Raw genomic sequence first — 21,958 nt, 5'->3', positions numbered from 1 at the left:
GATCTCAGGGAGTGCGCCATCCGTGTCTGGCTCTGTGCAATGCTGTCCATCACCCAGACAATGGCGCTGATGCTGTCAGCAATGGCCTGCAGAGACTGGGCCATGGCCTGCTGGGACTGGGCCTTGGCCTGCTGGGACTGGGCCATGGCCTGCAGAGACTGGGCCATGGCCTGCTGGGACTGGGCCAGGTTGTTGAGCGCCTCTGAGATGTTCAGCTGGCTCTGGCCCATTGCTTCCTGTGCGATGGCAGCCCTGTCCCAGGCCGCAGATGCCATGTACCCGGATTGCCCCAGGCTTGCAGGCTCAGACCCATGCCCGACACCATCGCTACCATTGCCTCCACTGCAGACGCCACTCGTGCGGTGTTGGCCTGTGTGGCACTCATGACCGGCACCATTTCCTGCTCCTGGATGTGGTGCACTCCTGCACTTGCATCTGCAGGTGTTGAAAACTGGCGGTCACCTTCTCACGCCCCTGGGTCCCTGACTGCAACAGGTCTGTGGGTGGGCAGGGGAACTCCAGGGACCCAGGATCCGTCCGGACAACAGGTGTTTCCCAGGGCTGGGCTGCCCTCCCACCGTCCGGCTCCTCGGCTGCTCCTACCTCCACCTGCTGTACCGGTACGGCTGTGTGATGCGCACCAGTTCGTGTCCCAGAAGCCTCACCGCTAACATGACCAACCAAGGTGAGAGTATCTGCGATGGCGGGGGTGACGAGCTAGCTGTGACGCAACCTCGGTGTCTTCATCGGACCTGTGGTTGGGGGTCCCCTGGGGTGCGGTATCCTGACTGTCTGTCCCCTCAGTGTTGGTGTCGTGTTGTGTCCTTTCATGTCTGTCTGCCCCCTGTGTGCTGGTGTCCTGTGTCGTTGTGTCGTCACTGGACTGGGCCGGGGGGCTGTTGTTGGAGCTGCCCTAACCGTCGCTGCTAGAGACCCTGCGGGCGAGCCACCCAGGCGCTGGCCGGGGGCGGAGTCTGCCAGGTACGCTCGGTTGATCTGTGTCGGCTGGCCGTCCAGGCGCTGGATGCGGGCGGTTTCCGCCGAGTGCTCCATGTCAGTCACCGCGTGGCCCTGCAACACACAATACACCATTATGGTTAGGCAGGTGGAGGGGGGTGTGGGTCGTGGTACGGGGTGAGGGGAAAGGACTGAGTGGAAAGGGGCCAGGCCCGGGGGGGGGGGGGGAGATTTCACTTGGTGGCGCGCTCCTGACCTCGGCATTGGCAATCTCCCGGTCCTCGGGTGCACCGGCTATGTCCAATGCCCTCTGTTTGTGCGCGGTGAGCTGGCACAGGTCAGGTTCACCCCCTCCGGTTCGGGCTCTCTCCCGTTTGTTATGGCCGCTCCTTTCCTGGGGGGGGGGGGGGGGGGGGGGTTAGGGAGGAATAACAGCATTGTTAGGCGGTCCACTGCATACAGTTGGGTCTATGTTGGCATGGGTGCACAGGGCACACGGCCAACGAAGCTTGTATGGGTGGCTGCAGCGATGTGCCTCACGGCTGTGGTTGTACCATCGCCCTGGGGAGGGGTGGGTGTTACACATGTGGGGGGTAGGGGGTTGGTGCCATGGGCACATTGCTGGGTACTCACCCTGGCTGCTGTCAGTAGGTAGTGGAGCTTTTTGCGGCACTGCTCGCCACTCCTGGGTGTCACCGCAGTGGCACTCACGGCTGTGCCCACTTTCCTCCACTGTTGCCGGGCCACATTGGCTGGCACCCTCCGGCTGGCTCCAGGGTACAGACATCCCTCCTATCCTCGAGGGCGTCCAGCAGCGTCTCCAGGTCGTGATGTGTGAACCTGCTCGGCGTGGCACCATGATCCCCCGTCGGCGGCTTGTGCACTCACGTCACCTGTTGTGCGCTGCAGCGCCACGTCGTTTACATGGCGCTGGGTCTCCGACGCTGCTCTAAGGCCGTGCTCCCCGCCACGCCCCTGCTAGTCCCCTTGTAGGCCGGTGAATGCCATCTCGGAACGAGCGCCGGTAGTGAAGTAAAACGCGCCCATTTTCCCGCCGGTGCCCGTACTCTGTTGCCGGAGCGGAGAATCACGGCCCATAAGTTTTGAGCACTTCCAGTAGTGTCATGCTGATATTCCTTAAAAACATTTTACAGCAGGCACAACATGGAAGTGATCGACTCCAAGATTTTCAGGTTGGAGATAAAAGTGCTTTTCACTGGAGATAATAGTGGTTGGGGTGGGTGGAATCATACCTGGCACAAAGAAAGGTGGTTGTGGTGGTTGGACGCCAGTCATCTCAGTTCCAAGACATCATTGCAGGAGTTCCTCAGAGTAGCGTCCGAGGCCCAACCATCTTCAGTTGCTTCATCTTTCCATGATGGCACAGTGGTTAGCACTGCCTGCCTCACAGAGCCAGGGACAAGGTTTCAATTCTGCCTTGGGTGCCTGGCTGTGTGGAGTTTACACGTTCTCCCCGTGTCTGCATGGGTTTCCTCTGGGTGCACCGGTTTCCTCCCATAGTCCAAAGATGTGCAGGTTAGGTGGATTGGTCATGTAATTGCCACTCAGGGTGTCCAAAATGAAGATGCTGGTGAGAACCTACGTCTGGAGGCTGGGTTTGGACCCAGATATCGAGACGGTTGCCCAACAGTGGTCCATCTGTTAAGAGGAAAAGAACCTCCCCACGGAGGCATCCCTCCACCCTTGGGAGTGGCCAGGACCTCCCTGAGCTGGCGTGCACGCCAAATTCTCTTCCATTCCTGGGGTCAATGTTCCTCGTCCTGTTGGACGCCTACTCTAAGTGGTTGGAGGTTCACAGAATGGCGTCGATCACCTCTCGGTCGAGCATTAAGGCAGTGCTTTTTCCACCCATGGAATCCCTGAGGTATTCGTGACTGATAACGGGGCCGTTTATATGAGTGAGGAGTTTGCCTCTTTTATGAAAACCAATGGGTTTGATCATGTCTGCACTTCCCCATACCAGCCAGCATTGAATGACTTGGCAGTAGGGGCCAAGCAAACAGTTAAACAGGGGCTAAAGAAACAGACTTCAATGCACAACAGGCTGTCAAGAATTTTGTTCCCATTCAGGACCATGCCGCACGCAATAATTGGGGTGGCACCTGCTGAGATGTACATGATTCCATTTGATTATTCTGGATATCAGCGCAAAGGTGCGCCATAACCAAGATTTGTTCGGGCATTGCCAAATTCAATGCCGACCTCTTGGACACTTCGCACCTGATGAGGCGGCGTTCACTGACTCTCGGGAATTGATGCTACCAAACAGGTCCAGTCTCATACCAAGTTCGATTCTGGGGACAACGGATGCATTTGGGTCGTATTTGGTTCCTCGCAGAATACCTGTCCTGTCCTCCGGCTCCATCACCGAATCAGTCTGCTGTAATGCCTCTAGTCTCTCTCGATGCTGACATGCCCGACGTCATATCTTCTGACTCTGAAATGAAGACACAGATCTCTGAGGTCTCGGACGCTGATCAGATGCCTCCCGCTGGCACATCGGCCAATGATGATTTGCCAGGGCTGAAAATTATTTGACGTCCTCTGCCTGCTCCTCCTTCTCTGCCTCATCAGTCGCCAAGGAGGTGTTTGACATTGTGGGGGAGGACTTTGGGACAGCACAGTAACATAGTGTTTAGCATTGCTGCCTCACAATGCCAAGGACCCAGGTTCAATTTCAGTCTTACATTACAGTTTGGAGTTTGTATGTTCTCCCCACTGATATCCCTACTGGGTTCCTCTTCTGTTTGGTGTCTTACTGGTCGACCTTTTAAACAGAGGTTAATAGAGATCCTCTTCCCCCTGGCGGGGAAGCCCCTACTTCATAAGGACCATGCGGAAGATAATCATTCTCAACTCTTAGGCCCCGTGAGCATATTGCATTCATAGAATCATAGAATCCCTACAGTGTAGAAAGAAGGCATTCGACCTATCAAGTTTGGACCAATCCTCTGAAAGACTGCCCGATTTAGGTACACGTCCCCACCCTATCTTGTAACCAGTAATCTCTCCTAACCTTTTGGACACTGCACATCTTTGGACTGTGGGAGGACACTGGAGGCACCCAGAGGAAACCCACGTAGATACGGGGAGAAAGTGCAAACTCCACACAGTCACCAAAGGTCAGAGTCGAGCCCGGGTCCCTGGAGTGTGAGGCATCAGTGCTAACCACTGTGCCACCGTGCTGCCCATGGTTTCCCTGAACCATGCCTGTGGCACTTCTGTCTGATTGCCCCCAAAGTGACTGTCTCAAGAAAAGTTGTTCACTGTCCCTTAAACTGTTCTGGTGACCTATCAAAACACTCCCAGAGGGAACCACATGTTACCAATATAACAAGCATTGCAGCATCCTGTACCTTTAAAAGTTTCAATCTCCACAGATGGCTAATTTAGCATCCAGGAACACAGATGTCATTGGATTTCCTTACACTGTAAATGTTGATAATCCTTTGAAATAGTGCTGATGATGGCTCCCTCTTGCTGCTTAATTTGTATTTAGTGGTGCGAGGTTAAGGCAGATTGTTGGCTGGAACGTTGACCTCCAAAATGTTATCACTGGTGTCAATTCAGTGTTACCAGCGAGTTGACATTTTAATCTGCCTGCTGTGCAGTACTTCCGCTATAGGTTACCTATCAACATACCGAGACTCTCACCCAGATAATGTTCAGTGTGATTCGCAAAAGAAGTGGATAGATGCATATTGGATGCTATTTTGGCTCCCAAACGGACCCTGAGCTCTCAACGTGCAATTGCGAAAACGTTACAGAGGATTCACATGGCATTGGTAATGAGAAGCGCAAGTGAGAAACAGAAGAATAAAACAGTATTGCTGCAGCAAAGACATGGTGAGCCGAATGGCTTTTCGTGGTGTGAGCCTCTGTGGTTCCAGGTAGAAATGAACTAGGTTTTAGAAATTAGAAGAATCAGACTGGATATTAAAAGCTGTTTTTAGATGACGTTGTAGTGCATGGTATTCAACATTTTTCCAGGCAAACTCCATTCTGGAGAATATTTTTTGAATGTATGCTCTGCTGATGTGGGCTCACTGGCTGAGCTAGCATTTATTGCCGATCCCTTGTTGCCCTTGAACTGAATGGTTTGCTATGCCAATTCAGGGGCATATAAGAATCAACCACATTCCTGTGGGTCTGGAGTCACATGTACGTCAGACCAGGTAAAGATGGTAGATTTCCATTCCCAAAGAACATTAGTGAACCAGATGGGCCTTTTCCACAATGGTTTCATAGCTGTCATTAGACTTTGAATTCCAGATTTGTATTGAATTTGTATCTGCCATGGTGGGATTTGAACCCTGGTCCCCAAACCATTACCCTGGGTCTCTCGATTAGTCCAGTGGCAATACCACTACACCACCGCCTCCCCCAATTAGCAGCAAAACACATATTTGCAGCGCAACCCGGGTGTTTTTAGAGCTCGCTTGTCGTTTTGCTATCTGGTAAATTGGTAATTGGCAGTGACTCACTGAAGGGATTCACTTTATTTTCTTTCACATTTGGTGTCTGTTGTTATTGATTATACTGATCAAAGGGTTGCATTTTTCTGGCAAGGAAGTCACAAGAACCAAGTATTGGCCTCAGGAAAGTTATATATTTTCTCCAACTGTTGAAAAGCAGGCATAAACATCAGAATAACATGCTATTAAGTCTTGAGATAAGTATTTTGAATAAAATTTGATGAATACAGAGAATGAAGTTAATTAAATTGAAAATTATTATACTTTTAATTTTGATGAGATGCCATTGTAATCCACAAATATATATTTCCTATATTTTACAGATATTATGGTCATAAACATAAAAATTAAAATGTCACTCTCCAGTTGCACATTTATAAGGGACATTTTTCTTAGGTTGGATTTTCTGGCTCCCCTCCAGGCGTCTTTGTGGCAGGCAGGTCATGTAAAGTATGGGGGAGCGGGGGGAGGGGAGGCGGGGAGGGGGGGGGGGCGGTGGTGGTGTGGCTAGCTCACCACCTTTCTGCCCAACCCTGGGCTGTCCCCTATAATACAGAGATCGGCAGGCATCAAAATTGTCAGCCTGTCAGAAGTATAAGAAATTATCACGGTCAATTCAATTTGTTTACAAGTCAGTGGAAAACAACGTTGCACTGGTCACATGGTTGACATGGGCAGAGAGTCAGGAAGTTTTAAAAAAGGCACGAGGGAAAGGAAGGGGTACTCTCTTTGTGGAGGAGGTGGGGTGCCCTTTGCAACCCCTGAAGATAGTACCCCTCTTTCATCTTCCCCACCTGCACAGCAAAATCTATATCCTCCGCCCTCTTGTACCTCTCCCTAAGTTATCCAATTCCTCTCACTCCGGGGATCCATAGAGGCATTTATCCTGGGCCAGGTTGCAGTCCCAGCAGTGCCCACTACTGAGTTCTGGTGCTGATGGGCTGCAAGAGTTGCCGGCAAATCTGATTGGCTGGTCGTTCCATACTTTACTTGATGTTACAGCTTTCAGGGAAGACCTTTGTCAGTTTTTGACCAACTTTTTAGTCAGGGGTAGTGTGCAATAGAACACCCTCTCTACCCCCTCAAAATCCCAGTTACCATATAATCCCAGCCCTTTATCATAGAGCTAGCTACACCTGCCCATCATGTTTCTTCATTCATGCAGAAATATGGGACGGATTCTCTGATCCTGAGGCTAAGTGTTGACGCCGCTGTAAACGCCGTTGTGTTTTATGACGGCGTCAACAGGCCCCCAGGAGCAGCATTCAGAGCCCTACAGCAGGCCATCATGGCACTGGAGCAACCCACGTCGCTCCAGCTGCCGAAATCAGCGTCAAACGGGTGCCGCGGGTCAGCGCATGCGTGCTGCGACCAGCGCGAATGCGCACTCCGACTTACAGGATTGAGCGCATGCACGGTGGCTTCCTTCTCTGCGCCAGCTCTGACGCAACATGGCGTAGGGCTACAGGGGTCAGCGCGGAACAAAAGAGGCCCGCCAGCCTGAGAGGCCGACCCGCCGATCTGTAGGTCCCGATTGCAGGCCAGGCCACAGCGGAGGCCCCCCGCCCCGTGTCACCCCACTCCCTCCCTCCCCACCAGGCCACCCCCAAAAGGATGCACGCCGAGGTCCCACCGGGTAAGAGCACACGTGGACGGCGCCGGCAGGACTCGGATTTTCTTTGCAGCCACTCGGCCCATCCCGGGTAGAGAATCGCCGGGGGGGGGGGGGGTCACGTAGAGCGGCGCCCGACTGGCGCTGCACCGGCCGCACCAGCGCCAATGGCGCCGATTTTCCGCTCACCGGAGAATCGACAGACCGGTGTCGGGTCAGCATCGCGCGATTCACGCTCAACCCGGCGATTCTCCGACCCGGCGTGGGCTGAGAGAATCCCGCCCATGACGTCCAAAAGAAAACAAAATGGATAGTTGGGAGAGTGACGTGAAAAGAGTGCTGGACATGAACCAAATTGAGTCTGACTTTTCACTATATTTGACCAACACTTGTAATGGCTCTTTTGGGAATTTGTTTGTGCTTTAAAAATGCCAGGGAGGAAAAAAGTTATTTCGCATAAGAATATTATAAATTGTTCTGGCATCACTAATTTGTGACCTACTCATGGATAAGGTTATAAAATCCTGAATTCTCTGTGCTTATTTGACAGCTCCTCAATATTAAACATTTTGCATTGTTTCTTTCATGTTGTAGGCTCACCGGGGCCTTCCAGTGACCAGAGCAGCGGGACATCCTCCCCTCTGTTTGACAGCGGTTTACATTTAAATGGAAACTCCACAAATACCGTAAGATACTTTGTTAATCTTTTATTAGAAAGCGATTATCAATGCACAATGATGCATTCATTTTACATTGTCTGGCAGAGTGCTTTTACCCCTGTCATTTGAATGTATACTAAAGATTTTGGATGAGATGGTAAAACTGTAGTGTAAGGGTTTGACACATAATATGGGCATTTACAGAGTATAGCCCACACAGTGACATAAGAGAATACATGACCTGTGCCGGGGTCAGGGTAATGTTGGACAGAGCAGTGTGTGGAAGCAAGCATGTAGACAGCTCTTGGCTTGAACCTATACTATACCTATATATATTTTCAAGTAGCTAATGAATACTTACTTTGAACTAACAAAGACCACAAAATACCTTAAGGAGACTGTCCAAACTACGCGCAACACCTTGAAACACCCCTCATAGTTAGACATTTTAAAAATCCCATGTGACTATTTCAAAGAAGGGCAGGGGGTTTCTACCTGTTATTGTCAATATTTATTCCTCAACTAACTCTTAAAAACTGATGATATGATTTTCACATTGCTCTTCTGGAAACTGCTACGTTCTCTATATGATAAAATGGACTAACCTTCAAACGTATTTAATCGTCAGTAAAATGGCCATGGAAGGCAGTACATAAAAGCAAGTCTTGCATCCTTTCCCTTCCTTTAATTTTCTCGGTACAGATTCTACATGTAAAGTCTTTGCTAATAGATTTTTATTCTTGGAAAAGGTACTCAGAGACAACATGGATGGCGATATGAAGGTTGCAGAAAATCATGTCTTACAATACATGTATTAACACAAGCTGAGCTCAAGCTGAAGGATGGTCACCCCTTAATAATGGTCCCATTTCTTAAACTCATTAAAAGAACATTAGATCATGACCTCACCAAGATCCTCACTTCTGCTTTAGGTTATGTACCAGCTGAATGAATTCAAGGCTCAATGTTTCATAGCATCAAGAGGTTAAAGGTTCCAAGCACGGCCATGACTGGGGGACGACAACTCAACAAACAAGCACCAGTACTCGGAGGGCAATGCCACCCATCACCTCTTCATTCACAGCATCATGACACACAGGGTCAGGTCATTTACTCTTTAAATTATTGGGGAAAATTGTTAACTTTCTCCGCCTGAGACTGGATCACCGAGGAGCAGTCAACACGGACAAATTGGACAGTGAGAAGCCTGCCCAACTTTCCTTCAAAGAATGGAGAATTGGACAGGATGGCATCTCTTGCAGTTATGTGCTCTGCCTGTCCGATTTTTCTTTATGCTTTGGATCCAGGTAGCCAATAACCCCAAACACTGGAACCTTCTCTGATGTAAGTACTATAATTTTCCAGGTTAAGCAGATCCATATTGCTGGCCCATTTCTATTTTTAAAAAGGTTAGTACCGCCCTCATCCCTGAACCTGCCCAGTTCCCATGGAATGATATAACTGTTGAATTTCATTTCAGTCCCTTCAGAACTGGTACAACACTTGTCATAAATGTCAACAGGGGTAGGGAAGAGGTTTCAGTGAGCCATTTGCAGTTTACATTACCAGTAATCTCTCGCCACCAATTGGCATGCCACGAAGAAATTATTCCGTCCGATAAAATAACTTTTACTGATATGACAAGCTGACTCTTTATTGATAGGTCAAATTGTCTGTCTCACTTCGTCTGCCATATAAACATACAGCTGAATCCAATTCAGGTCAACAGTTGGGGAATTTTAATCATTGTTTAGATATTTTCCCATCCGACCTGCATTTTTCTTCCTCGTCTTTCCGTTATTAGAATTCATATTTTCTTCTGTGGAAATATCAGGCTCTTATAAGCTGAGGATTTAAATATTACAGCAAGCATTTACCGTGGGATTGACAAATGCATCCAGCAGTAAACTGACAATTTACTCTGTCAGTAAGCTCTGAATCCCAAAATAGAAAGTTATTCTGCAGAAAGAATCTAATATGAGACATTGCTCAGTCTGCACTGTTGCTCACAGACGTAAAGGACCAAAGCAAACACATTGTGCAAAAAGGCTGATTTGAACATTGACCGTGGTCCTTCCACAGACCATGCTAAATTTACGCTGTCATGGTTTCTGCTTCATCCATTTAATCTTGCAGCGGGAAGTTCTGCTACTTGGTTCCCAAAAGTTATTAAGAGAAACCAGAGAATATTCACCTACCCTTACCAATCAGCCTTGGTGTCCTCTGCCTCCCAAGGCAATAAGCTCCTCTCCGCACTTATTCCAGCAGAACAGCTTTGGGGCACCAAACATTATTTCAAACACTATAAACCCCAATCCCATTCTCAGTGATATTCTTATTCACATAAAATGCAAAGAGCTGGTGGATTACTTCTGTCTCCAGATGTGAGTTAATCTTTTCAGATGCTTCAACGCGTGGATTTGAAAAATATTAGAACACAAGAGTCTGGTCTGGGCAAAGATGTAAACCCAGGAATTTCTGTTTTCAGTGTGGAAAATTGACTGGACCTTGGTTTCTCAAGAACACGGTCTCTTTTTGTAGGTTCTGCCGTTTTCCAGTAAAGGAGTAGGGCTGCTTTGGGGGGTTGTGCTGGGATGGATGCACCTACTGATCCCCTACATTCAATGGCTTTCTGGAAATTCCCAACCAACATGGACAGGTTTTTCCATCTGCACTTATATAACTTCAATAAAATTTCCTTATTGAGACCATTGGAAAGGCCAATGGTGGAATGGGCCTCAGAAAGACTTCTCTTTGAGCTGCTTATCCCAGCTCAGATTCTCGAATCTGGATAATTGCTCAGATTTCACTTCCTCAAGCCCACGTTTGCAACTTCTGCTTCAGTCAAGGACAGTGAAAACTGGCCTGTGCAATAGAACTAAACAGGTGATAGATCATCAGTGGTCCATTTTTCACAGCTCCGGATTTTCTTTACCATTGTGCGAAAGAAAAGGGGATGCCAATGCACCTCCAACTGAGACCCCTTTGAATACCACTATGCCTTGCTCTTTAAAATAGTCTCCCAAAATCATTTTGTTTCATTCTTGCCTTAGGTAGCAGAAAAGGTCGATGGGGTTAATGCTGTTGATGCAGTGTACATGGATTTTCAAAAAGCAATAAATACAGTGCAACACAACAGAATCCATAGAACCGCTACAGTACAGAAATAGGCCATTCGGCCCATCAGGTCTGCACATTCACTTCAAAAGAACACTCCACCTAGGCCCACTCCCCCACCCTATTCCCGTAACCCTGCACGTTCATCGTGACCAATCCACCTAACTTGGACATCTTTGGACTGTGGGAGGAAACCGGAGGAAAACACATGCAAACACGAGGAGAATGTGGAAACTCCACACAGAGAGTCACCCAAGGCCAGAATCGAACAGGGTCCCTGGTGCTGTGAGGCAGCAACGCTACCCACTGTGCCATCCTGTGAGATTTGTGAGAAAAGTTGTAACTCATTGAATAAAAGGGACAGTAGCAAATTGGCTGAGAAATAACAAATTAAGTGTTTGTCAATGGATATTTTTCAGGCTGGAGGAAGGTTTGTAGTGGAACTCACCAGCAGAATGTTGGAACCCTTGCTTTATATGTATTAATTAACTAGATCTTGGTGTATAGGGGGCAACTGAGGAGGATAGTCTAGAACTTCAAAAGGACATAGACAAGTTGGTGGAGTGGGCAGATAGGTAGCAGATAAAGTTTAATGTGGTGAAGTGTGAGCATTTTTGTCGGAAGAACATGGACAGATAATATAAAATAAGGGTTACAATTTTTAAGGGGTGCAGGAGCAGAGCGAGCTGGGTGTATATGTGCATGTATCATAGAAGATAGTGGACAAGTGGAGAGAACAGTTAATAAAACAGAGAGTGTTCTGGGCTTTATTAATAGGGGCATAGAGAACAAGAGCAAGGAGGTTATGCTGAACTTACACAAGGCGTTCGGCCTCAGCTGGAAAACTGTACGCAGAACAATACTTTTCACTGTAACTCGGTGCACATGATAATACACCCAAATCAAATCAAATGAGAATTTTCAGTTATGAAGATAGAGTGGAGAGATTGGGACTGTTCACCCTAGAGAGAAGAAGACCAGGAGGCGATTTGATGGAGGTGTTTAAAATCACGAGGGGGAAGAGTAGATAGGGTGAAATGGTTCCCGCTCGCAAAGTGATCGAAGACAAGAGGGGGCAGATGTAAAGTGATTTGCAAAAGAAGCAAATGTGATATGAGCAAAGTATTCTTCACACAGCAAGTGGTTTGGGTCTGGAATGCACTTCCTGGAAGTGTTCAGGTTCAATTGAAACATTCACGAGGGCATTAGATGATTTTTTTAAATAGAAACAATGTGCAGAGGTATAGGGCAAAGACAAGAGAATAGCAGTAAGTTAAAATGCTCTTTTGGAGAGCTGGTACAGACATGCTGGGCCGAATGGCCTTCTCCTTCTCCTGCACTGTAACGATTTGGTGAAAAAGCCTCCTGCAAGCTTTTTGACTGTTGCCATTGTAAGTTGTTTATTTTTGACTTGTATACTAAGATTTATATGAAGGTTTACTTGTTTGCAATTACTCTCCAATCATAAATCACCTCAGATTTTAACCACATGGCAAGAATGAACACATTAGATGATGAATTCAGAAAGTTTATTAATCATCAAGAAGGTAACAAGCCAGAAAGATAAAAAGCAAAGTGTTAATTAACAGCAATTAGCAGTAATTAACAGTGAGAGGTGAAAGCTTAACCTGACCAATTGAACAGATCTCACACCTCTTCTCGGGCCAAGCCGTGAAGTGACAACTCCAACAACATCAAAGACATCTCTCAGCACCTCTCCAGAAACATCACTCTCTCCCAACCTCTCTGCTTCTTTGCCGCCACCTCTCGTAAACAGCTGTCTCTTCCACTCATTTCCTATGTCTTTCTCTTTACATCTCTCTTCACATCCCTGTCTTTCTTTGGGTGGGATTCTCCAACCCCCCCGCCGGGTCAGAGAATCGCCGGGGGCCGGCGTGAATCCCGCCCCCGCCGTCTCCCGAAGTCTCCGGCACCAGAGATTCGGCGGGGGCGGGAATGGCGCCGCACCTGTCGGCTGGCACCCCCCGGCGATTCTCCGGCCCGCGATGGGCCGAAGTCCCGCCGCCGTGAATCAAACCACCTACCTTACCGAAATGGTCAATTTAGTGTGGCCAACACACCTAACCTGCACATCTTTGGACTGTGGGAGGAAACCGGAGCACCCGGAAGAAACCCACGCAGACACGGGGAGGACGTGCAGACGCCGTACAGACAGTGACCCAAGCTGGGAATCGAACCTGGGACCCTGGAGCTGTGAAGCAACTGTGCTAACCACTGTTCTACCGTGGCGTCAATTAGTTCTCCTTTTTAAAAACGTCACCCTGGCAGAAGGGCTTCTGTGGGGAACCGAGGAGGTGAGTAGTCACATTTTCTCACAGGCAAAGAGCCCGGGAGCAATGGGCTTGCTACCCAGTGCTCGGCGATGTTTTGGGGCTTCTCGGCAGGGTGTGGGGAAACCTCCGCAGGGGTGGGCTGCCATGAGGGTGGAGGGGAAGCACTGGGCTGAAGCGCTGGTGGGGCAATGAGGGGGGGGAAACCACTCGTGGCACCACCATGCCAATCCCTGGATCATGTGTACCCATTCCGTGGGCAACCCTTCTCCCACCCATCTGCCCCAATGACCACCCACAACACTGAGCCACCCTGGATGGGCTGGCTCCATTGGCTGGAGGGCCTGGGGGAGAATGAACATGTGGTCAGTGGGAGGAATGGGTCAGTCAGTAAGGCAATAACTCACATTTGACAGGTCCCCCGGGTGCAGCCTATTTGTTCCTCACCTCTGCAGCATCCGCCAGCCTCCGCGTGGGTGACCGCTCTATCCTCAGCCACAACAGTCACCTCCAAGGCACCGCCCTCGAAGGTGGTGAGGATCCTGATGTCTGGCACATCACCACCAGTCTGGACTCTCCCCCGGCAATTATGGGAGAGCTTTTTCATGAGAGACACTGAGAGGGCATCGTTAGCCACATGCGTTCTTCACAGTGGTGGGAGGGGGTGTGAAGGGAGGGTTGGGGATGTTGAAGTGGGAAGGGGTGGAGGGAGGTTTGTGGGGTCGCATGGAGAGTTGCGGATGGATCTTCCGATGGGGGCGGACAGGTTTCGGAGGGGAGTGGTGTGCGTAGGGTGTTGGTGCATACTCACTCGTGCTGCCCGGTGTAGGTCATTGACCTTCTTCCTGCTGGTCACTCTCCTGGTGCTCACAGCTGTCGCGATCTCATCCCGGGGAGCACTGGCTGCCCTATGGCTAACCCGCTGGGACCCGTGGGGGAACAGTGCATCCCTCCTGACCTCCACGGTATCTAGGAGCTTCCCCAGGTCAGTGTTCCCGAATCTTGGTGCTGGTCTCCTCGACACCATTGTTGCGAGTTGGCTTAGTAAGTGCAGTTTAAGTGTTGACCTTGTTAGCGGGGGCTAGCAAGTACGGTGCCGGCGAATTGACTGCTGAGCCTTCATTTGCGGCGAGTAGCATGTGGGGCCTCATTAAGTGGATCAATTTACGTTGAATAGCGTTGGCGGACTTGCTGGGCCGAGCGCCAGGAAGCTCGCAATTCCCGCTCGCTATCTCACTTAGAAATCTTTCCAGAGAATTGCGCCCGATATCTCGTCCCTTGAGGTAGGCTTGAGTGTCGACCTAGCAGTCAGTCAACAAGGGCCTAATAAGTCCTCCTCCTGGTCCAGGTTAATATTCACCTTATCTCTTGATTCTGTGTCCTGAGTGGCACACAATAATCATGTTCCCACAGCTATTTGAATCTGTATCAATAATAAAATGTTAATAATATGTTTGATATTATAAAAGTTATAAACCTGTGTGTTCCAAATTAAATTTCTAGCCTTTATAACATATTCAGCCATGAATTACTTATTGTTTAATTGCCTCACAATTAAGAGCGTCCACTTAACTAATCTGGTTAGTTTCCAATTATACTGGTTCAGTTTTTATTAAAATAGCTTCCATCAATTTTTTGTAAAAAATGCTGAAGAACATTTTAATTGAAACTACAAAATGATAGTCACACAAAAACTTGGTGATTTTATCAACATTACAATCCATCTTTCCTGCTCAGTTTGTTGCCTTCTCCTTGTCACCCTCCTTACCTTCGAGCAACACACTTTGAGATGTTGTTCCCCGGGAAAGTACGAAAAAGTGCAAGTTCCCACTGTCATTACATGCGAGTTAATTGATACAGCCCCAAGTGTTTTTTTTAAACCTTTACTCTCGATATTCATTGCTTTGCGCAGCAGCATGGTGGAAGGGTGTCTGCAAGAGTTGCTGTTCTCAGCTGTTCATTTTGAAGCCGTACCCTCTGGTCATGTGCTGACACAGTAAATCAGCAGGCTCACAAATTACTACACCATCAGTGCCTCAACGAAGAACTGGACTAGGCTGCCTCCGTGACCTTTTCCACAGAATTTAAGGATCTTAAGTTCCTGAATCAACTGTTCAGTCTCACCTTATTCCTTTTCAAATGCAGCAATTTCCTCTTGAGGGGAATGCGCCAATAATTGGATCTAGTCTTCAAGATATGACTTCCCCAGCGATGCAGCATGAAACAATCTGCTGGAGGAGATAGCGAGTCCTGGAAGAGAAAATTAGCATGAAAGTAATAGCAGTTGCTTGCTTACCACCTGAATGTGTTGTATTTTCATTATCGAGTGAGCGTTTAAAGCAGTAAAGCACCACGTAAATCATCAGATTCCATATGGCTATCCATGTTAGTTGGAATAAATGTAGTCCCTGCTTTTATGTGTTGTCTGCTAGATTTAATTCTTCGATTGTCAAAGTCCACCCCCCTGCTTCTGAAAATACTCCATCCTGTGCTAGCATATTGCAGATTCAATTTTTAAACATTGGCAACAGTTTACCTAAATCAGCTGACAGGCTCACTATGATCAGGGGATGATTTGCTCTGACACATTCCCACTACTCTGTATTTTTGACACATTAGAATATTATCACAGAATACTGCAGTGCAGAAGAGGCCCTTCGGCCCATCGAGTCGGCACTGATGCATGAAAGGCCCTGACCTGCTCCCCCAATCCCTCTTGCCAGCACTTGACCCATAGCCTCGAATGTTAAGGCATGCCAAGTACTCATCCAGGTACTTTTTAAAGGGTGTGAGGCATCCCGCCTCTACCACCCTCCCAGGCAGTGCGTTCCAGACCATCACCACTCTCTGGGTAAAAAAGTTTTCCCTCAAATCCCTCCTCAACCGCCCACCCCTCACTTTGAACTTGAGTCCCCTCATAACTGTCCGTTCAACTAAGCTAAGACCTACATAGAAGCACCACTGTTTACAAGCTTGCTCATTTTCCTGGTAGTATTCATTATTTACTGATATAACTAGTTGCAGCTGTACTGTTAATAGGAAGTTATGCTGTTGATGGTCGTTTGTTTCATATATTCTTGGGATGTGAGCGTTGCTGGCAAGGACAGCATTTGTTATCCACCCCTGACAGCCATTGAGAAGGTGGTGATGAGCTGCCTACATGAACCACTGCAATCTGTGTGGTGTTACCCACAGTGCTATTCCGGAAAGAGTTCCAGGACTTTGACCCAGTGGCACTGAAGGAATGGCAATTGAGTTGCAAGTCAGGATGGTGTGTGGCTTGGAGTGAATTTGCAAGTGGTTTTCCCATGCTGCCCTTTTCATTCTAGGTGGTAGAGGTCACAGGTTTGAAAGCTGTTGTCGAAAGAAGCTTGGCAAGTTGCTGCAGTATATTATGTAGATTGTGCACACTGCTGCCACTGCATTAGTAATGAAAGGAATGAATATGGTGGATGAGGTGCTGATTAAGGAGATGTTTCTGTCCTGGATGGTGTTGAGCTTCATGATTGTTGCTGCAGATGCACTCATGCATACAACTGGAAAGTATCACATCACACTACTGACTTGTGCCTTGTAGATGGTGGCCTTAATCACCCCCATTTACATTCCCTTTGTCTTTCTGTCCATGACATCTTTGTCAATCTCCACCTATCGCTGGCCCTCTATCCAGCCCCACCGCTCCACACATCCCCAACAACAGTATCAATTTGACCCTATTTCCAGTTCTCTCCAGCTTTGCAAAGAGTCATGGGCGGAATTCTCCACAGGGGGCCGAATTCATGAAGGCCGTCGTGACCTCGGCCGAGGTTCACGACGGCCTCGGAGCCCACTCCCCGCACCTAATTCACCCCCACCCAGGGGGCTAGGAGCGGGCCTCCGTCTTTCTCAGCAGCGACCTCGTCACGCCTAGAATGTGAAGTCATCCGCGCATGTGCGGGTTGCCAGTTCCAACATGCGCGGATGACTTCATCGCGCAGTCGGCACAAACCCGCGCATGCGCGGTGGCCGTCTTTCTCCTCAGCCGTTCAGCAGACGTGGCGGCTTGATCTTGCCGGGCGGCGGAGAGGAAAGAGTGCGTCCATTTTGGACGCTGGCCCGATGATCGGTGGGCACCGATCGCGGGCTTGTCCCCTCCCGAGCACAGTCGTGGTGCTCCCATCCCAATCGGGCCCCCAGATGCCCCAAACGGGCATCTGGCACCCGTTTCACGAATGCAGTGACGAGATGTGGTTGCTGCCATGGTGAAACGGCTGTGAAGGGCCGGCCGCTCGGCCCATCGGGCTCAGAGAATCGCCGTTCGCCGTGGAAAACGGCGAGCAGCAATTTTTTCGAGCCGGGGGGAGGGGGAGAATCGCTGGGTGCGCCAGTGGGACGGAAAAAATGTCGGGAGGCCCTCCCACGATTCTCCCACGCCACGTGGGGAGCGGAGAATTCCGTCCCATCTCTCTCCACAGGCCAGTATTTTCTGTTTTTGTTTCAGATTCCAGCATTTGCAGTAATTTGCTTTTATATTTATATAGATGGTGGACAGGCTTTGGAAAGTCAGGAGCTGGGTTGCTTACTATGGAATTACCAGCATTTGACATACTCTTGTAACCACAATATTTATATTGCTGATCAAGTTCATTTTCTGCTAAGTAGTAATCTCCAGGGTAGGAACATAGGAATTAGGAACAGAGTAGACAATTCAGCCCTTCGAACCTGCTCTGCCATTCAATCAGATCATGGCTGATTTCTTCCTGGTCTCAGATCCACCTCCCCACCAGTTGGCTGCCGCGGGAACTGGGACCACGGACTCCACGCGAGTGTCCCGACCGGCCATACCATGTTAGTTCCATGCCGTTGAGAAATCGGCCGGTCGGGAGCGGAGTATCGCAGGGCGAGGTTCAAGCCGCGTGGAGTAATTCGGGCATGAGCGGATATTCGGGGCCCGGAGAATCACCGAACTGGCGCCGGGCCCAATTCCGTTTGGAAAATTGATTCTCCACCCCCGCACCAAACGCAATTTTGGCACGGGGCTGCTGAGAATCCAGCCCCATATCTCCTCTTCACTGCCTGATTTCCCACTTATTTTAAAAAAAAACGCATTTTATTGTATCAAAGTAGGTTACAGCAAATAAAACACCCCGCAAAACATACTTCCCCACAATCAGCTGTACAGTTTGTACAGATTTTTCTCCTTTATCACCCCCCCCCCCCCCCAATCCTCCTGCGAACAATAGCTCCTCAAACACGGTCACAAACAGCCCCCACCTTTTCTCAAACCCCTCTGCTAAGCCCCTTAACTCATACGTTATCTTCTCTAACCGTAGGAAGTCGTACAAATCATCCAACCATGCTGCTACCCCAGGTGGCGATGCCGACCGCCACTCCAGCTAAATTTATCGCCGTGCAATCAGAGAGGCGAATGCCATGACATCAGCCTTCTTCCTCTTCATGAGCTCCGGCTTCTCTGAAACCCCAAATATCACCATCAAAGGGTCCAGATCCACCTCCTCCTCCACTATCCTGGCTAAGACCGCGAACACTCCCGCCCAGAATCTTCCCAATTTTTTACAACCCCAAAACATGTGAGCGTGATTCGCTGGCCCCCGCCCACACCTCTCACACTCATCTGCTACCCCCTGAAAGAACCCACTCATTCTTGCCCGAGTCATATGCACCCTGTGCACCACCTTGAACTGTATCAGGCTCATCTTTGCACAAGAAGAGGTCCTGTTTACCCTTCGCAGTGCCTCACTCCATACTCCCCAATTGATCACCATTCCCAACTCCGCTTCCCATTTCTCCTTGATCTTCACCACCCGCCCGCCTCCCTGCTGCCCCAGCCACTTCTATATATTCCCAATTCTTCCCTCCCCTTCCACATCAGGAAGCCGCTCCAGCAGGGTGTATCCCGGCAATCTAGGGAACCCCTTCCAGACCTTTCGTGCAAAGTCCCTAATCTGTAGATACCTGAACTCACTCCCCCTCGGCAGCTCTACCGTCTCCCTCAGCTCCTCGAGACTGCCGAACCCATGCTCCAAATACAAATCCCTCACCTTAACCAGCCCCACTTCCCTCCACCTCCTGTATACACTATCCATCTCCCCCAGGCTCAAACCCATGATTCTCGCACAGACATCCCTTCCACCCTAAAATGCCTCCTCAGCTGATTCCATATCTTCACCCTGGACTGCACCACTGGGCTCCCTGAATACCTACTCGGAGCCATTGGCAATGCTGCCGTCACCATAGCCCTCAAACTGGACCCCTTACGAGATTCCTCCGCCATCCTAACCCACTCTACCCCTTCTCCTTCCCACCACCACTGCATCTTGCCCACATTCGCCGCTCAATAATAATGAAGCAAGTTCAGCAATGCCAACCCCCTCTGCTGCATCTGCCTCTGTAGCAGGGTCCTCCCCACCCTCGGCACCTTCCCCGCCCATACAAAGTCAGAGAGAATTGTGTCCACTTTCCGAAAAAAGGCCTTTGGTATAAATTTCGGCAGAATATTCATTTTCACCACTTGGACCCTCCCCGCCAACATTACGTGCAGTGTAATCCACCTCTTAAGATCCTCCCTGGCCTCTATCATAGAACATAGAACAGTACAGCACAGAACAGGCCCTTCGGCCCTCAATGTTGTGCCGAGCCATGATCACCCTACTCAAACCCACGTATCCACCCTATACCCGTAACCAAACAACCCCCCCCTTAACCTTACTTTTATTAGGACACTACGGGCAATTTAGCATGGCCAAGCCACCTAACCCGCACATCTTTGGACTGTGGGAGGAAACCGGAGCACCCGAAGGAAACCCACGCACACAGGGGGAGGACGTGCAGACTCCACACAGACAGTGACCCAGCCGGGAATCGAACCTGGGACCCTGGAGCTGTGAAGCATTTATGCTAACCACCATGCTACCCTGCTATCAGCTTCGTTAAGTTCCACTTATGGTGCCCTGTCCATTCCCTTGCTACCTAATCCCCAAATACCTAAACCTATCCCTCGCTACCGTAAATGACATCCCCCCCTAAATTAGCCCACTGTGCCAGCTCATTCACCAGGAATACCTCTCTTTTCCCTACATTCAGCTTGTATCCCGAGAACCGTCCAAACCTCCCCAACAGGCCCTTCCCATACTCTCCAACGGATCCGAAACATACAGCAAGAGATCATCGGCACAGAGCGACACCCGATGCTCCCTCTGTCCCCTCTTTATCCCCTGCCATTCTGCTGACTCCCTGAGAGCCATCGCCAATGGCTCTATGGCCTGCGCAAACAGCAGTGGCGACAGCGGGCACCCCTGCCTCGTACCGCTGTGGAAGTCAAAGCTTCATGAGCTCATATCATTCGTCCTCACCCTCACCCTTGATGCCACATACAGCAACCACACCCATGTCACAAATCTCGGCCTAAACCCAAACCTTCCCAAAACTTCAAACAAGTACTGCCACTTCACACGATCAAATGCTTTCTCCGTGTCCATGGACACTACCACCTCCGGTACCAGAGCCCTCGACGGATTCATCAGCCATCTTATATTACTCTTTAGCTGCCTGCCCTTCACGAAGCCTGTTTGATCTTCTGCAACCACCCCTGGACACAGTCCTCCATCCTCTCCGCCAACAACTTAGCCAATACTTTCACATCCATGTTCAATAGTGATATGGGTCTATATGACCCACATTCCACCGGATCCTTCCCTTTTTTCGGGATTAGTGTGATTACTGCCTGTGTTATCGTCTCTGGCAACTCCCCCTTCTCCAGTGCTTCATTAAATGCCCCCAACAGATGTGGTGCCAGGTCCGCCGCAAATTCCTTATAAAATTCTGCCGGGTACCCATCCGGCCCAGGGGCCTTCCCCGACTTCATACCCATGATATTATCCAGCACCTCCCTCAGCCCCAGGAGCTCCTCCAATGCCTGCCTCTTTGCTTCCTCCACCTGGGGAAATTCCAGCTCGTCCAGAAACCGCCCCATGTCCCCCCCTCTCCTCCTGGATCTGCCTCATAAAGTCCCTGGTAATACTCTCTAAATTGTATTCCACACATTTATTTTCTCTGGCTCTGACACCACATCCTCAGCCCCAGTCTGGATCTTCAATATTTCCCTGGATGCAGCCTGCCTGCGCAGCTGGTGCGCCAGCATGCGGCTCGCCTTCTCCCCATACTCGTATTGCACCCCTCTTGCCCTACGCAGTTGCCCTACCGCCCTCCCCATTGTCAGCCTGTCAAATTGCACCTGCAACTTTTTCCTCCTCGCCAATCCCTCCACAGTGGGCACCCTCGAATATACCCTGTCCACCTCCACTATCTCGCTCACTAGACGGTCATGTTCCGCCCTCCTTTCCTTATTCGCATGAACCGTAAACAAAATAATTTCTCCCCAGACCACTGCCTTCAGTGCTTCCCAAAAAATGCCCGCCGACACCTGCCCATTCTGATTCAACTGCACATAATCCCTAATCACCAACCGCACCTTATCACAAAAACCTCCTTCTGCCAACAACTCCGAGTCAAACCTCCACCCCGGCCTCTGCTCTCGTCCCATCCTCAACCAAATATCCAGCCACTGGGGTGCATGGTCCAAGATAACTATCCCCGCATATTCTGCCCCCTCCACCCCAACCAAAATCACCCGGCTCACTACAAAGTAATCAATCCTCGAATACACCTTATAGACGTGTGAAAAGAAGCAATACTCCCTTTCCCCTGGGCTCTGAAAATGCCATGGATCCACCATACCCATCCTCTCCATAAACCCCCCCCAGCTCCCTCTCCATTCGTACCCTACCCATCGACCTGGGACTCGATCTATCCACCCTCGGCTCCAGG

The 21,958-nt window shown here is 49.6% G+C and overlaps 1 protein-coding gene across 7 annotated transcripts in view; it reads left to right on the top strand.

Moving 5' to 3' along the window:
* sntg2 (syntrophin, gamma 2) overlaps nt 1-21,958 on the top strand; it is a 1,464,242-nt gene that overhangs the window by 1,194,515 nt on the left and 247,769 nt on the right. For all 7 annotated transcript variants that reach the window (XM_038800365.1, XM_038800367.1, XM_038800366.1 and 4 more), the window contains one exon: nt 7,660-7,751. In XM_038800365.1, coding sequence (XP_038656293.1) covers nt 7,660-7,751 — 92 coding nt within the window. The remainder of the gene's footprint in view (nt 1-7,659; nt 7,752-21,958) is intronic.

The sequence above is a fragment of the Scyliorhinus canicula genome, chromosome 6 (genome assembly GCF_902713615.1).
Source record: "Scyliorhinus canicula chromosome 6, sScyCan1.1, whole genome shotgun sequence".
Lineage (NCBI taxonomy): Eukaryota > Metazoa > Chordata > Chondrichthyes > Carcharhiniformes > Scyliorhinidae > Scyliorhinus > Scyliorhinus canicula.
The sequence above is the reverse complement of the archived record's forward strand: the minus strand, read 5'-3'. Positions and strand labels throughout refer to the sequence as shown.